Source organism: Cebidichthys violaceus, unplaced genomic scaffold (assembly GCF_023349555.1).
Source record: "Cebidichthys violaceus isolate CVI_PGR_0920_01 unplaced genomic scaffold, fCebVio1.0.p SCAF_25, whole genome shotgun sequence".
Taxonomy (NCBI): domain Eukaryota; kingdom Metazoa; phylum Chordata; class Actinopteri; order Perciformes; family Stichaeidae; genus Cebidichthys; species Cebidichthys violaceus.
The window spans coordinates 2,924,064-2,940,584 of NW_027176428.1; the positions used below are offsets into that span (position 1 = coordinate 2,924,064).

A 16,521-nucleotide genomic window follows, 5' to 3' on the forward strand; every position below is an offset into this window, starting at 1 on the left:
AAAAACACAGCAGGCAGGGGCAGTTTCGCCAAGAGGTAACTACAGAGAGAGGCAACGGGCTTACAGAAAAAATGGAAACTATATACTGAAATGTTTCTGTGAGTAAGGCTTTAAAAGATCAAATATGACAACAGGCTGTCTTGGTTTTGTAAATGGATAGAAAAAAACATTTGTAGGCCTACAAATAAATCATGGTACACTTCTTATGCACAATAACTTCTAAAGTGTTATGTTCAGAAAACTTAAATTCCTCACAAAAGCAAGCGGCGAAATAAGTACCAACAACTTTTACTTTAACAAAATAGTAAAAGTAGCAATAACGCAGAGTAGAAATACTCTTGTATATGTAAAAGTATAAAGTAACCTACACTAGAAACACTCAAGTAAAGCACAAGTAATGTTGCCTCTATATTGTAGCCTACACAAGCGCAGTAGGGTACTTGAATAAATGTTATAATAACTTTCCACCACAGTGTAAAGCACAAGTATACATGCTACAAGCCTACTGTAAGTTCACTGTGGTTGGAAAGTGAAAAACTAACAAGCTAGCAGCAAGTCACGACTAATCCAACACTGTCAGCCCTGTAGGCTGTAGTCCCTCCCCGGGCCAGAGTGGTGAGCACAGGGAGCCTGGGCCGCTAAATGCTCCAGCCTCAAAGGGACGATGGTGGAGGGCTGGTAAAGATGGCGGCGCTCTCCGAGGATGGGAGGTATGGATTGAATTGTGGCCAACAGAGCACAGATAGAGTCACCGTATTACACGTCAAATTGACCGAGACGGCGCTGAGAGCCATAGAGAGCCACCAAAATTGTATGGTGAGTGAAACAGCCGTTTATTTCAGTTAAACAGCTAGGACTCTCGGGCTGACACAGCTCGTCTCAGCTGGGAAGCCCAACTGCCACGCACAGCTAAAGCTACAAAGTTAGCTAAGCTGTTGACAGGGCGACTTTTTGCTTGTTTTTTTGACTGTATTAGACTTGTGTCGTTATATTGACCAACTGAATAAGGCGAATGAGACCTTGGCCGTGTGCACTGGCCCCATTGTACGAATTGACAATTGTTATTTAATTTAGAAAACCTGTTGGTAAAGTTACACTCTTAAGTAGCCAGCGTTAGCTCTAGCTACTTTAGTATGAATCCCTTATCCTGAGCTGTGCTGGCCAGTAAAGTCCATAGTTTTCTTTCCAAACTAACGTTACTTTGACCTAATTGGGAAAGTGATAACGTTAATGTCATTACGACGAATGCACTCGTCACCAGACAAGTTTAATTAAACTGAGTTAAACGTAAAAGCTTACATAACTAACATGGACTTTTATTCGACGAGGTTGAAGCGTTATATGGCAGAGGGTGGTGTACAACTACGGATAAGTTGAGGACAATTTAACTTTGACTTGATAAGTAGCTAGTTAGTGGCGCACGCACGTCGATGACTGGTCAGCTCACCATATGGCTAGAAGTTTTAGCTAGTTGTAAAACGTCACATCACATCCTGGCAATGGTATGAAGCCATCCCGTAACAGCTAATTAACTTAGATTTAAAACGAGCTATCACACTGTAGCTACAGGATGTGTACGTTTTGAGTATTTGCCTCAAAGGTTTACACAGTACAAATATTTAGTTTGAGCTCGTTTGACAAGTTCTTTAAATCGTTTTTGCATGCCCTCAGATACTTCAAGCTGCATGAGAGGAGTTGACCAGCATTTGCAAATAACGTTGTATGGTACCTTTTATCATGTCATTTTGTTAAAAATACAATGTATTCATGTACTTTCTAGCTCTGTGTACTGCATTTCACCACTGAGCTTGACACCACCAGTGACTATGAGGCTTTTGGAAACTGTGCGCTAATAGCTCACTGCATACCTGTGTAGATTAAATATAACTTGTTAATCTTGAACCGTACAAATGGCATAATCTTGTTGAGGTGCTACAAAGGTAAACTAATTTGGACCTCTGCAGTCTTGGGTTGCAGAGGCCTGAAACCAAGTTACCTGACCTCAAGTCTGCCAACAACAACGGCATTACATAACCTACTGACTGGGCCTAGGTCTCTGCTCAGGACATGATGCACTGTATGGGGCTGTACTGTTCAGAGGTCTCTGTGACAGCTTTTTATGGCACATGGTGTGTGTCTGTATTTATGCCGCACACTACACACACCAGTATATGAAACCTTTGCTCACTGTGAGCCCCATATAACGAATTGACATATGGATCACAATTTGAAATGATTAAGTTAGTTTGTGTCAAACTGGCAAACTGAATCATCGGTAAGTCGAAGGAATTCTTTTGTGACCGTCCATGCTACAACCTTATTGGATGTGGTAATGTTGGTCTGTGCGCTGCATTGAACGGCAGCCTGCCATCTCTTGCTGACTGAGCAGCCGAAAACTGCCTGCTTTTTGTTTCTCTCTCTCCCTCTCAGTAATGTGTGTTGTAGCTCAACCAGTCATCGAACTATGGAAGCTGGCTATCTTTGTCTTTCTGTGGTGATGTGAAATGTGATCAGAACTGTGTGTGTGTGTGTGTGTGTGTGTGTGTGTGTGTGTGTGTGTGTGTGTGTGTGTGTGTGTGTGTGTGTGTGTGTGTGTGTGTGTGTGTGTGTGGAGATAGTGGGGGGAGGGAGTCAGTCAGTGGCTTGGAGTACCTTAGCTTTAACCATGACATGGTTCTTTCAGTCTGAAAGAAACGCACATTAAATCCGAGATTATCTGCATCTCGTGTCTAGTATGAGCTAGCAAGTATAATTCTACTTTCCAAGAATGCAGAGAAGCTGTTAATAATAAAATGCAAATTCCTCTGAAACACATTGATTCAACTTTTTGGAAGTCTATGATCTAGCCAACTGGCTCCTCAGCTTTGTGAAGAACACGTCCTGTGCTTTTCCATCCTGACCTATACAGCATCAGAGCAGCCACGGCATATTTGTGGCCGTCGACTCCATTTCAAGTAGCCACCTCCACAAACCTGCAAACCTCCACAAAGCAAAGACATTTCAAAAATATCTTCTTCAAAAATATTTGCTGTATTTGAGTGTTCCACTGCTTGTGTTCAGATAAAAGTGAACATTCTTTCCGCCTACCTCTGAACCACTTAAAAAGAAGATGGAGGTAAAGTTGACTGGTTTCTCTGTAGAGACCAAGCCCTAATGTTGGCTGCCAGTGGACTGTCATCAAGTATTTGGGGCTGACAGTTACCCATTGTTTCTGCAGCCAGGCCATTAGTGCCAGCAATTATTGTTGCTAATTGAATTGTAATCATTTCATTTGTCCTTTTTTTTTTTTTCTTTTTTTTTTTTTTTTAAAGTAAACACACCTAACATTTCCTAGCCTATGCCTCTCAATGTGAGGATTTGTTGTTTTGGTTTTTCATGTAATTGTAACCTGAATGTATTTAGGTTTAAGAGAAAACAAGCGATTGATATCACCTGGGTTTGGAGAATTGTCATGCTCATTTTTATTTACTATTTTCTGACCCCAAAACAATCCATCACTTGATAAAATGATCTGCAGTGTAATCAGTGATACAAATAACCGTTTACTATCAATTCTTATTGACATAGCACAATACTGCTAACAGATTCAGCCGCATGGAAATGAGAGAGATTGTTTTTCTGCAATGTTGGCTCTTCAGATTTACCCCTTTTGCATTATGAATAAAAAATATTTTCTCTCACATAGGCACAGAAAGCATGTGCATGTCAGTTATTACCTTGCTGCCGGCTGTATTCTTAACGCTATGTTTAAGTGCAACATCTAATAGAAGATGTATCGTCGATGGTTTAAAGTATGCTTGGCGTGACAGCACCCCCAGGCTCTCCTGTCTCTACAACCACATTTTTGGAGTATCAGTCAAATGGTGTGGCATGTTCTGCAGGTTCTAGACTCTGAATGTAGCTATTTTTTGTAACCGACTGGTTTTGCTTTCCCAATAATCCTTTACATTTCCAAAGTGTTAGTGGGGCTTAAACAGTTGTTTCTCTTCACTTTCAGAATGTACCTTCTTTGCAGCCAACGATACAATTCAAGGGACTCCAAGGGGTAAGTAACCCCCCCAAGACAAGGGTCACATGATTGTATTGTGAATACCCGATGTGCATTAAATAAAACCGTATATCTGTTTTCAGGTTGTAAGATGGAAGTTTAATTTGGCATCCATTAATAAGTTATTTATGAAGTAATTAATCAATTCCTTTATTTACTGTTTTCGCTTTCATGTGCGGAGTTGTATTTGTTGAGGCGGCCCCACGCAAGTGTCTTTCTGACTCGGTTAAGTTAATCATCTACTCAACTACTGCTCAGTTTACACTTATCTATGTCACCAGAATTTTATTATTATTATTATTATTATTATTATTAGTAGGAGTACTAGCAGTAACAGTACTGTACACAGTATTTCATTCAGGTTTCAGGCACAGATTTCAGACCCTTCTGAATGACATACTAGTGCACTGTTTTGCATTGCTTGTTGGTCCACGATGCACATGACTCCCATAAGGCCTCCCCTTAGCTGCTGAAACCTCAAGAGACCTTGTTTCATGATAGCTCCCTTGTTCAAACATACAACCACACAGCTCAGATGTAGATCCTGCCGCTGTACAATATGTGATGGTGGTTTGGCATATGGCAGTTTCATAGTGATAAATTAACATGTATTTGTTTTTCCATCTCGTCTCAATTAATTATCTCAAATTCTCAGATGTGAATAGATACTATAACTTGTATTATTCTCCCTTGTGTGTGTGTGTGTGTGTGTGTGTGTGTGTGTGTGTGTGTGTGTGTGTGTGTGTGTGTGTGTGTGTGTGTGTGTGTGTGTGTGTGTGTGTGTGTGTGTGTGTGAATTCTTACAGCGCATTAAATTTCCCAGGACAGATTCCTCCTCAGACACCTTCCAGAATTTTGATTTTTACCTGTCTAACGTGGGCAAGGACAACCCTCAGGGAAGCTTTGACTGCATCCAGCAGTATGTGTCGAGGTAATGGTAATCACTGACCAGCTGAATCAACTGTTACTGTCTTACTACACATTGCTAGAAGGTAATCCCGTTCTGCCTCGCACACATCCTCTCATACTGTCTCTTTGTCTCCAGCTCAGGGGCCTCACACCTGGCATTGTTGGGCACGGTACAGGACAAGGTCACGGTGTGTGCCACCAATGATTCCTACCAGGTGACCCGGGAACGCATGACCCAGGCCGCAGAGGACACGCGCGAACGTGGGACCAAAGTCATAAAGCCTGGGGGCCGGTACAGAGGTAAGGCCCCTCACTACAGTCTCACCTCTGCACGGGGCCACAGTCAGATGCCAGGTCGGATCCTCGGACACCAGTGTAGCTTTACGTCTTAGCGATACCTTTCCTCTCTTTTCAAACTTGGTTCCCTTTTTTTGAGGGACTGAAAACTGATGGCCTGACCCTATTCCAACCCACTGCTACAGCTGATTCAGCCATTTTGCCATCTCAGTCTTCTTCAGATTAGCAGTCTGACTGATAAGGGCCAAAGGTTGCTGTAGAAGCTATTTCTGTTTTATTGACACACAGCCTGCCAAAATTCTACTAGAAGTGTCTCAATACAGGCGCCGCTTGTTGTTCAGCACATATCACATGTGACCAAGCAGAACTTTTCATGTTTCCCATACACTTGAGCACAACTTTCCTGCCCACAGTGCCTGGGTTTGAGTCACACAAGCTGAAGAGAAAAAGTAATCTTTTCTAATCTAATTTGGCTCGTCACTCTCTCTCCAGCCTCATCCCTTTGTCTTATCCAACTCTGAGCAGGTAGGGCAAGGGATCTGCAACCAAACAACTTGCTGATGTAATCTCTCGTTTCCTTCCCTGTCTTATTTTCAGCATCTTTTTAGGACGATGATAATATGATAAAGAAAAACTGTGCATGCCAGTAATGGAAACCACAAAAGAAGACTAGCCTCACTCAGCCTCTTATCATGTGAAAATGGTCTGTTAATCAAAAGTCTAACAAACCACAAAATATTTCATTTTCATGTCAATCCCCACTAGAGATGCAATATTATATAAAAAGGTAATAGGTTACTGTTAATTAAAACAGATTGGATTATTATAGAGCACAAATAAAAATGGACACACCGTCAGTACTTGTCCAGATTGGTGGCTCTAAAAAGGTGTTTTTACCCACATGCAAAATGTATTAAACCATAATATGTACCACTTTATTGTTTCACCGATCTGGCTTGTGTGAAAACATCTGCTCTAATGATTTTTGTTAAGTTCTTTAATTCATGTTTAATGATGTTTTATCTTCATCCTTTAAAATGTCTATTAAGCAATTTAGCACAGTGGAAAAGAGGTTTTTAGACAAAATTATTATTATTATTATTATTATGTGAATGAAAAAAACTTATTCAATCTGTCCTTAATTCCTGTCCCCAAAATATTGGTGCGCCTCAGGTCGTATGTTTCAGTTCTTAAGAAATATCAAATGGTTGCCATTTTTATATTTATATTTATATATTGTCTTGATTGGTGGGATGACCTAATCAAACAAGTGTCTTAAAAAACAAAACAATTAATACTTTTTTTCAGCTTGCATAGTCCAAACTAGTTCGTAGGATTTAAGCCTTTTGTCAAAGAGTTCCTTGTTTAAACCAGAATCAAAGTCTAGCTCAGTCCTCACATTTTCTACATGACATAAAACCTCCTCAGGCCTGTTTTTCTGGGGCCCATGGGAACATTTGCATATAACTGGCCCAGATAGAAACTGGGAAACGAGAGGAGCAGCAGACAAAAGGGGTGGGACAGGAGCTTGTAGCAGCTGGTTTGCAGCGAGCACCCTATTTACTAATGCAAAGGGGGGCTTCTTACTTTCACAGGCTGTTAATTACAGTCTGTACCTTTTTTATCTTCCTCTTTGTAACCTGCATCTTGTAATGAGAGCTACACAACCCCTGTCGTCCTGAAATCAGTGGCATTTAATCTTCTATGTGCTACTACTCTTGTTCTCCATGTACAGACTGATTGTTTCAGAAGGAGGAAACTTTGTTACATAATCTTTTCACCTGTCACTAGACAACAAGCTCACACCTCCAGCCAGCATTGCTCTAAGCCTACAGCCACACTACTAGGTTTACATTTTCAAACGCATATTTTTTGCTAAGTTTACACTGGTTTTAACGTGCTAGAGATGCACCAATCTACTGGTTGCAGATCAAAACGGCCTGGTTTTCAACTGATGGACCATGATCGCTGACCGGCCAATCATAATTTGGATGTTAGCAGCCTCCGACTAGCAGGGGGGCTGGTTAAGAGTAGTGAGTAAGGTGTCAGCAGGCAGTCAATTTCAGTATACAACCAACAATAAAAGGTGTTTTGAGAAAGTGTAAGTAATCACAAACACGAGAGGTCCTTGAGCATGCAGCCATAACAGGCCTCTCCTAATATTTTGTAGTTCTGCTGCAGCAGAATGTGAGATTAGCTGTGAGCTTGGGTTCGATTTGGCTGTTTCTAAATTCTCAGTCTATCAAATATTCCTGGCATGTCTCATTCCCTTGCTCTTTAGGGAAACGGTCCTATTTTATTGGCTTCAAGTATGCCGTGTTTGTGGCCATCTGGAACTAATGGCAGAATGGCTCTACTTTAAGAGTTGAGTGGAATCAAACTCCACACACTTAAGCTCTTATTGTTCTCATGGATGGGTAGTGATGTTTGCAGGTAAGTAGTAAGTGAGATGAAGATAGTAGGCAGGAATGTTGTTGAGCAAATATGTGACAACATAAAAATGTGTGATGATGAACTTCCCTGCGAGGGAAAAGAGGCTTTTAACGTTGTCTTTACTTTCCGTCTCTAGGAAAGCAAGTCCATATCCGTAAGCCGGCGCTATCGGGTCAGGACGTGGTCCCAGAGCGCAAGCGCTCCACACCCATCAACCCAGCCAACACTATTCGCAAGTGCCTTTCCAATAACCCCGTCTCCCAGAGGCCATTCAGGGACCGCATCATCCACCTGCTGGCGCTCAGGTCCTACAAGAAGCTGGAAGTGCTGGCCCGTTTGCAGCGGGACGGTATCAACCAGAAGGACCGGAACTCATTGGGGACCACCCTGCAACAGGTAAAGTCAATTTTTTTATGCTAAAATATGCCTTGTTAATATTTAGAATGCCACTTAGAATAGAAGTGACCCAGTATTTACACATCCTCCATCATACAGAAAAATCCAGAAGTGCTAACTTTTGTATCTAAACAGCTGATTTTTTTTTTTGGTATTCCTCATGTTCTTACCTGCCTTTTTTAAAAATGAGATCGAGATACACATCTGTCAGAGGAAATTCATTCATTCACTTTGATGATAAAACAAGCCCCCTAATTCTTTAACATTATTTGCATGCACAGATGTTAGGCAGCGCAGGAAATGTGAAGTTTCAGAACATGTATGCTTCTCATGCTTTTAACCGTGTGTCTCTGTGTACTAAACAGGTGGCGAACCTTAACCCGAAAGACAACACTTACTCACTGAAGGACTTTGTTTATCGTGCCGTTCAGCGAGACTGGCCCGGCTACTCTGAAGATGAGAAGTCGCAGGTCGACCGGATCCTGGCTCGGTACATAAATTGGCCTGTTGAGCATTTTATTTTCCTTCTGAGCTTAAATCCATACTCTGTTGAACGAACAAAGCGTTTGCGTTGTATGGAGTTCATAAAGGCTGAAGGTGGCTGTTAATGTGTGACGGTCTAAATATATATAACTGTAATGTTGGTTACTGTGGATCCTACTATTTGTGTAACTGGTACCTTTCAATCCTTCAGATTATGTTAAAGGAATAGTTCAGCATTTTTAAGTCTAACAATAGTGCATGTAGCACACAAGTAGGTTTTATTTTTACAGTAATAAATTATTTACCTTATGTTAGACATAAGACAGGGTGGAAAAAATAACAACTATACAGTTTAATGCAATAATGTTAGGGGTTCATGTTCTTCAGTTTACCCTATATAAATACAGTGCGTTGACACAATGCCTTATAGGTAGAGATCTGTGCTTTGAATTCTGTTGCATTAGTACAGAAAAAGCAGTCAGTTTACTGATTTTGTTGGATGGATTGTAAGTTTACATCAATACTGCATGCCCCCCTCTGATGACACTATTTCCTTTAACAGCAAACTAGGTCTTCCTACTGAGACCCTCTCCTCAAGCAGTTCTCCCAAAGACGGTGTCCCCACATCCCCCCAGGTATCTGAGCAAATGCACACCATCAAACACACACCCCCACAGTGAATTATGCAGTTTTTCAGATAGGTCCTGTGTGTTCTCTTCCAGAAGCGCCAGGCAGACTTTGACTTTATTGATCCTTTGGCACCCAAGAAAGCCCGCATCTCCCACCTCAGCAACCGTGGGCCAGCCGCCTCCTCCGACCGCCCCGAGGACGAGGGCAGCCCCAGCTCTAAACGCTCGTCTCTACCCGCCAACGTCAACTCTGGCCCTCCCACCCATCTCACCGTCCCGTCCCACCCCCCAGCACCCTCCCACCAGCAGCCCAGCCCAGCCTCAAACTCCAACTCACCCAGCACCCCGGAGGGCTGCGGCACCCAGGACCTGCCGATGGACCAGAGCTCCTCCTGCAGAGACCCTTCACCCAGCCCGTTCTCCTCTGACAGGACCCTGCAGGACCACTATCGGCACCCTGTTCCCAGACCAACCGCCTCCCTTAGCCCTCCCCCTCCTCCTCCTCCCCCTCCTCCTCGCACCTCCCTCACAGTTACCTCCACTGTCATCACCAGCCCTCCCTTGTCCAGCAGTACCAACAAGAAGTTCAAAAAGAAAACTAAGAAGCACAAAGATAAGGATCGAGAGAGGGACAAAGGGAAACGGACTGAAAAAAGTAGCATAAGTCCTCCCAGTGTAGCAGAGCCGGCCGAAGACACTCGCAGAGCCAAAAAGAAGCGCAGTGCAGAAGAAGAGAACCGAGAAGTTATCAACAAAAACCCTCACAAAGATCAAGGTGTGTTCCTGTCTTCATGAAATTATTAACTATCGGCATCACTTAAATGACCGTACGTTCCAATTACTGTCGAACATTTTCCAGCTTGCACATCACATTTTTAAATATTTAATTGTGTGTATTTGTTTTCCATGCTCTCATTTTGTTCTCTTTCATTTCACTTATTACAGGGTTTACTTTGTCAATTAGTTAATCAGTGTGTTGTCATTTAGTGTAGGGGACATCTCTATAAGGTGTAATAATCAATTTTACTTTGATCTATATCAACACTGAATGAGCTTGAGTACATGTGGTTGTCTAGGGGTTGCGCTCAGACCACATTTTCGGTATTTTTTCGGGATAGTCTGTAGTTTTTTGTTCCGGTGCACTGCACCAGCAGCATTGGTATGTCTTGTGACTAACATACCTTCGCTGTCCAAGTTTCCAGCCAAATTATCTTTCTGACGTTGGATTGTTGCTCACCATGTTACAGATGTTTATCTCTGTTTTGTCTGTTCCATCCCACCAAACCACATAGTTGGATCTTTAATGACACTGATGTACTGGATGTTGTCTGAACACGCTGAGGCGTTGATCCTGTACCCTAAATTAATTATAAATATACATAAAACGCTATTTACAACATATTAAAGTTTTTACCTAATCATTGTATACTTCGGCCTAAATGATAACGGACTCAAAGGCGACCAGCGAGCACCTCCCCATATTTATAAGATATATAAATATGGGGAGGTTCTCTCTCTCTCTGTCTGTCTGTGTCTGTGTCTGTGTCTGTGTGTGTGTGTGTGTGTGTGTGTGTGTGTGTGTGTGTGTGTGTGTGTGTGTGTGTGTGTGTGTGTGTGTGTGTGTGTGTGTGTGTGTGTGTGTGTGTGTGTGTGTGAATATGGAATGAGCTGTAGTGATGGGTTGCAGTTATATTAGAAACCGAAATATTTGAATATTTATCAGACAAAACATATAGAATGACACTTCTGATATGTTCACCCTTAACAGCTTATCAAGAATTTATGCGCAGGTTTTTTTTTTAATATCCTACGACCCATCCCACCAGTAAAGAGACATCTAGGTTAAATAATTGTTAAAATGACGTTCTTTATTGCTGAATAGCAGCAAAACAAGTAACGCTTCATTAAGGCCATGAACTCTCTCACACACGTCCCAGAGATGATGTATTAATAATCTCTTTTTTTTGCTTATGAAAGTAATTGGTTGTCTGACGAATGACTATTCGGTAGAACGACAGCATATCGACCAACCAAGCAGTCAGCCCTCATTGTCAGTGCAGTATTTACATTCTTACACTTTCCTCTTTCTCCTCAGGCCCTTCAGATAGAGAGAAACCAGTCCAATCCACTGAATTCTCCCCCACAGCGGAGACGCCCGACTATGTAGTGTGAGTAATCTTGATGTACTGTCCCACAGCGTGACCCTCTTCACCTTTCAGGTCTCTCCTTTCACAATTTGAAACATTCGACTAAACAGGACATTGAGAAGAGACCCAAGCTTGAGAATGAGAACACAGGAAATGCAGCAAAAACCCCAAATGTTTCATTTGAGCACACTGGTATTGTCCAACAGCTGTTTTCTCACTTCTCATGTAACTGGTAACGAGTGCAGAGATCCATTGCACAAATAGAGAAGCTCCAAAAGTTGTTAAACAAGATTTTCACCTTTCTTTAAAGACTACAGGCCTTAGCAAGGTGTATGTTAAAACAAGGAAAGTTTGCTATTCCACGACTTTCAAAAGAATCATTCAGTTAAATTTCCTTTCCTGTGTTTACAGGAAGTACATGCCTATGATGTCCATAGACCAGCGGCAAAGTTACAAGGACGACTTTAATGCCGAGTATGATGAGTACCGCCAGCTACACGCCCGCGTGGAGAACATCACCCGCCGCTTCACTGAGCTGGATGCCAAGTGCCGGAAGCTGGCACCCGGCACCAAAGAATACCAGGTCAGCATGAATACACTGTACTAATGCCGGTGTCCACATGCTGAAAAGTTACGTTATCACAGCCGGCGCATGGTGCGCATAGTGGTTGCGGCGCTTGTTTTTTTTCTAACGTGGCGAGTGCGATCACGTGACTGTGACAAAGCACTATTAACATGTCTAGGGTTTATACAAAGAAGGGCAATTGGCTTTTAAATGTTTTAGAAACAGGAGGTCTTTAAAATCTTCATTTGAGTAAATATTTTGCCTGGCAAATCAAATTGTTTACAGGATATTCAACCTTTTGTTTAGTTATAATTAGGGCTGGGCAAGTTAACACATTAATTTTAAAATTAAAATAAAATTAACGCTGACAATTATTTTATCGTGCGTTAACGCAGTGTTTCGTTTTTTTTTATTATTAAGCGGACATTTTTAACACAAGTGTGTGTGTGTGTGTGTGTGTGTGTGTGTGTGTGTGTGTGTGTGTGTGTGTGTGTGTGTGTGTGTGTGTGTGTGTGTGTGTGTGTGTGTGCGCGCTGTCTCGTCTGGCGATCGTCTCGTTACAGGATCAAACGTGACAATATCAAAATACATATTGTCGTGTTATTGCACTTTTGTTCATATAGCAGTACTTTTAAAATAAAAGTGCGCAATACACTACTTTTGAATTCATTATTGAATTTTGCGCATAACAATAAAAAAATCATGTGATTTAAAAATGGTAATCATTGCCCAGCACTAGTTATAATGCATGTTATACTTTAATTATTTCATTACAGGGCTTGTAGAAAGGCAATAAAATTGTCCATGAATATGAGATATGAGTTTACAGATAATTACAATCCCTCCTCTGCATTGTGGAGGTTGGTTTATAGCTTTTGTCTGTTACATCTACAGAGTTGGGCTTATCTCTGGGCTACACTCGTTGTCTTTTTGATTCTTGACAGTTAATTTTGTTTGTACGCCCTCTGACATTTTTTAATGTGGGATTAATGCAGCGCATAGAGCATAAATGCCTCCGTACATACTCGGGATACACTACGCCGCCTTTGTTTGTACAAAGATTATAGCTTTGTACAAACAAAGCTATAATCCTGATGGAGCGGTGGATTTGTCATTTTAAAAGGCAAATACCATCAATTCCATGAACTCTCAAAAAAGGTAGCTAGTTAAAATTGTTCTATTAGATGAAGATTGGGAATGGACCAGAATCATAGAAGAATTCGATATAGTATCATTGAGTCTCCTTAATAGTGTTCCTATTATTTTGTCCATTCCTGGTATATAGCAGATAAGACAAAGAAAATACAATTAATCTGCAATCACAAGGCAGCACATTCGTTTAGTGTGCGATGTCATCAGACATTCAGAGCCGCCAAGTTATCGCAAAGATGTCACTTTTAAGTTTTGATGTCTCTATCAGCTAAATGTATCATTCACAACATTTTCAACACTTTTTCCTGTTACAAAGATAGTGAATGCAAGGTATTTCATTTTTTATATTTAAAAGTGATCATTTTTTATATTTTTACAGAAGGTGCAAGAAGAAGTCCTGAAAGAGTACAAAAAGATGAAACAAGTGAGTAGTTCTACAGACTTCTGTCTTATGATGATGCTTGTTTACTATTAACTAACTTTTTCTGTCAAACACAGCTGTGGTTTCTGTTCGGGTGATATTATGTGCGTGTTTTGTTTTACAGCACAGCCCCAACTACCACGAGGAGAAACAGCGCTGCGAGTACCTGCACAACAAGTTGGCCCACATCAAGCGGCTAATAGCTGATTTTGACCAGCGCAGAGCCCAGGCCTGGTGCTGAGAGCGCAGCACATCTTCACTAATCAGTATTGAGAACGGAGTGTCAAACCAGGAGGGTGTGTCCAACTGGCTGTTATTTATTAACACCCCTTCAGTTACTGCCTCCACAACAGCCCCCACCATGTTTCCTCTCTCCCCCCCCATCATCCTTTTTCATTCCTTGCTCCTCTTCCTCTCTTTGATTCCACTGGCTTCATTGTTGCCTGCAATCTTGAAAAATCTCACTTTGACTTTTACCCCCCATCTTTTGCTTTCTCTAAGTTTCTTCTAATTGGGCTCCTTTTTGAATTTCACACCACTGGACCGGTGGAAGATGCAGCCTGCATGTGTGAAGGGGTTTGTGGGGAAAAAACGTCAACTCTTCTAATCTTTGAAGGACTTTATCTTCAGGCAAAAAAAAAAGAACAAAAAAAGTATTTTTGAGCATCAGAGAAAATATTAACTTGTATTTAAGTAAAAAAAAAAAAAAAAAAAAAGAAAGAGGGAGATCTATTTATTTTGGGACTCGTAGTGCAAAGAAGAGTCCGCAGATGATATATTGTTTAACTTTTGTTGAAAACAATGCAAAAAAATTACCGCGGGCCTTATGTGTTTTGACTTTGTGAAGCCATTTTGCACGCAAGATCCATTATGTCATCTCATTTGGCAAAGATGTCTCACCTGCCTCATTTCCTCTCTTTTCCTAAAAACTGTACTGGATTACCTTGCTTCAACACAGTACTGTTGTTGAGTTTGAGGCTGAAAGGGAAGGAAATGAGACGGGCAGGAGAAATCAATTGAGCCGATTTGAGAAGCAACAGTATGTGTGCATGAATTGTAAATTTAGTTGTATTGGCCACATGGGTTGGTGAGGGTGGGGTAACTCAAAGGAGTATGACCCCCCTGTCAGTAGGGGGCAGGATTCCTGGCACCAACAGTGTTTAGTGTCCATGGTGCATTATGGGTGCCTTAAGGTGTTTACACCCAGAAACGTCAAGTTGGGCCGACCCATAGGGTCCACAGGCTACACAAAGGAACTATAACTGCCTGGAAACAGGATGTGTGTGCGTGTGCATGTCGGAGAGCTGAATGAAGGAAGGGATGTAAAGTCTGAAAGGAGTGTTACAAAGTGTGTGTGTGTGTGTGTGTGTGTGTGTGTGTGTGTGTGTGTGTGTGTGTGTGTGTGTGTGTGTGTGTGTGTGTGTGTGTGTGTGTGTGTGTGTGTGTGTGAGAGAGAGAGAATGTGGAGTGACAGGTGTAAGAAAAACAGAAATGTGGAGAAAAAGTGAGAAACATGAAAAACAACAAAAAAAGCTGCTATAGTGTTTGACCAGCCAGAGCACTCAGGATCAACCTGGCTGGAGTAACAGTACCTGATCTTAATTGAAGAGGTACAAAATATCCTTATCTTTCAGAATGGTTCATCTCTAGACCTCCTGGTGAAGGACTGCGCCCTCCTCTTCAGCGTTATCCAGCGGCAAACAGTTTCTGTTAGAAAGAAGCAAAGAAAACGTGTCATCCACCAGAGGACAAATCTGTATTACGATTTAAAATGTATTTGATTCTCAGTTTGAGTTCTGCAGAGCAGTGAAAGATTTTATTTTATTTTTTTTTCAATTATTTTTCAACATTTGAGATGGATTTAGTTCAATGGATGGATGAATGGCTTCTATGAAAAGTCTTTATTTCAACAAGGGAAAATTGTTTACAAACCTGTGTTAGAATGTTTGCCAAAAATTAAATATTTTTCTGGTACTGCATCCATGGAGTAAAATTTCTCATTGGGGCTTAATTTTTAAGAGACATTAATACTGGAATATGTGAATCATTACATGTTGGGATGTGAGGAAGAACTGAGTCACTGTGACCCCACAGAAAGAGCAACTGAAAAGTGCTGACTCGGCAGTCTGGTCTGATTTATATATTCGGATGGTGTGGACATGTAGGAGTCTGTGTCCCATATTGAGAACTCCCCAGAAACAGATTTAAGTAAATGTGGGTCTATTCTATTTCACACATATTTTGGTTGTGGCACTCCGTCAGACAGTCTGTCTCTGCAGCTGTCAGAATCAATTTAACATAATTACACACCTGGCTCAACTTGTCTCAAGTTATTTTGGACAGAACAGCAGCACTTGTATCTTGGAAGTGTCACAACTGCAAGTAAAAAAATGTCCACAAGAGTTCAGGCTCTACTTGAGTTACACGTTGGCTGAGGTCTACAGGGTCAGTGTTTTGGTTTATTTTTTCCCCCTCTTGCAATGGTCATCTCCCAGAATTAGCAGTCAAAACAGGCAGCTCCAGCTAAATGACTGATGGAGGCTAGGGCTGTACATGCAGCCTTAAAGTGTTAACCATCAAGTGTGTGTCCTCTTCTCAGCCTTCCAAACATCTCTGTCTTTATCAACGGCAAATTTACTTAAATTGGGTCTGATTGACATGAATTATTTGACTCATTGTAGCGAGAGGAAGGAGGGAAGAGGTTTGATCGAGTCTTAATGAGGAAGCAACGAAGTTGAAAACGCTGCCGGGGGCGTTTAGGTATGAGGAAACCACCTAAAAACAAGTGAATTTTGGGTGAAATCTGATCCTGCCTAGCTGAAAATGTACAAGACATTTCAATAAAAATCAATTTTGTTTTACCTGGAAAGTCTTTTGTTGTATGGTCTTTGTGGTTACCTTTTCATTCATTTGAAATAGTTGATATGTAGAAACCTAGAATAGAGCAGAAGCACCGCCTGCTATCGATCTATGAAGTAGTTAAGGTGTCTTATCCAATTGAGGACGTGCCAGTTAATTTAGTGTCCCTAAAGTCGTTCATG

The 16,521-nt window shown here is 41.4% G+C and overlaps 1 protein-coding gene across 2 annotated transcripts; it reads left to right on the forward strand.

The window, feature by feature from the left end:
- The first annotated feature begins 641 nt into the window (after nt 1-641).
- Nucleotides 642-16,349, forward strand: ell2 (elongation factor for RNA polymerase II 2). Of its 2 annotated transcripts, none has more exons than XM_068720109.1 (12): nt 642-816; nt 3,998-4,045; nt 4,855-4,979; nt 5,094-5,257; nt 7,824-8,083; nt 8,449-8,573; nt 9,129-9,201; nt 9,289-9,970; nt 11,291-11,363; nt 11,754-11,925; nt 13,439-13,483; nt 13,605-16,349. In XM_068720109.1, the coding sequence occupies exons 1-12, from the start codon at nt 643-645 to the stop codon at nt 13,719-13,721; spliced, it is 2,058 nt and encodes a 685-aa protein (XP_068576210.1). In that variant the 5' UTR covers nt 642; the 3' UTR covers nt 13,722-16,349. The 2 variants fall into 2 exon arrangements, with proteins under 2 accessions (XP_068576210.1, XP_068576211.1); XM_068720110.1 differs by having other exon boundaries at nt 9,292-9,970.
- The last annotated feature ends 172 nt before the right edge of the window (nt 16,350-16,521 follow it).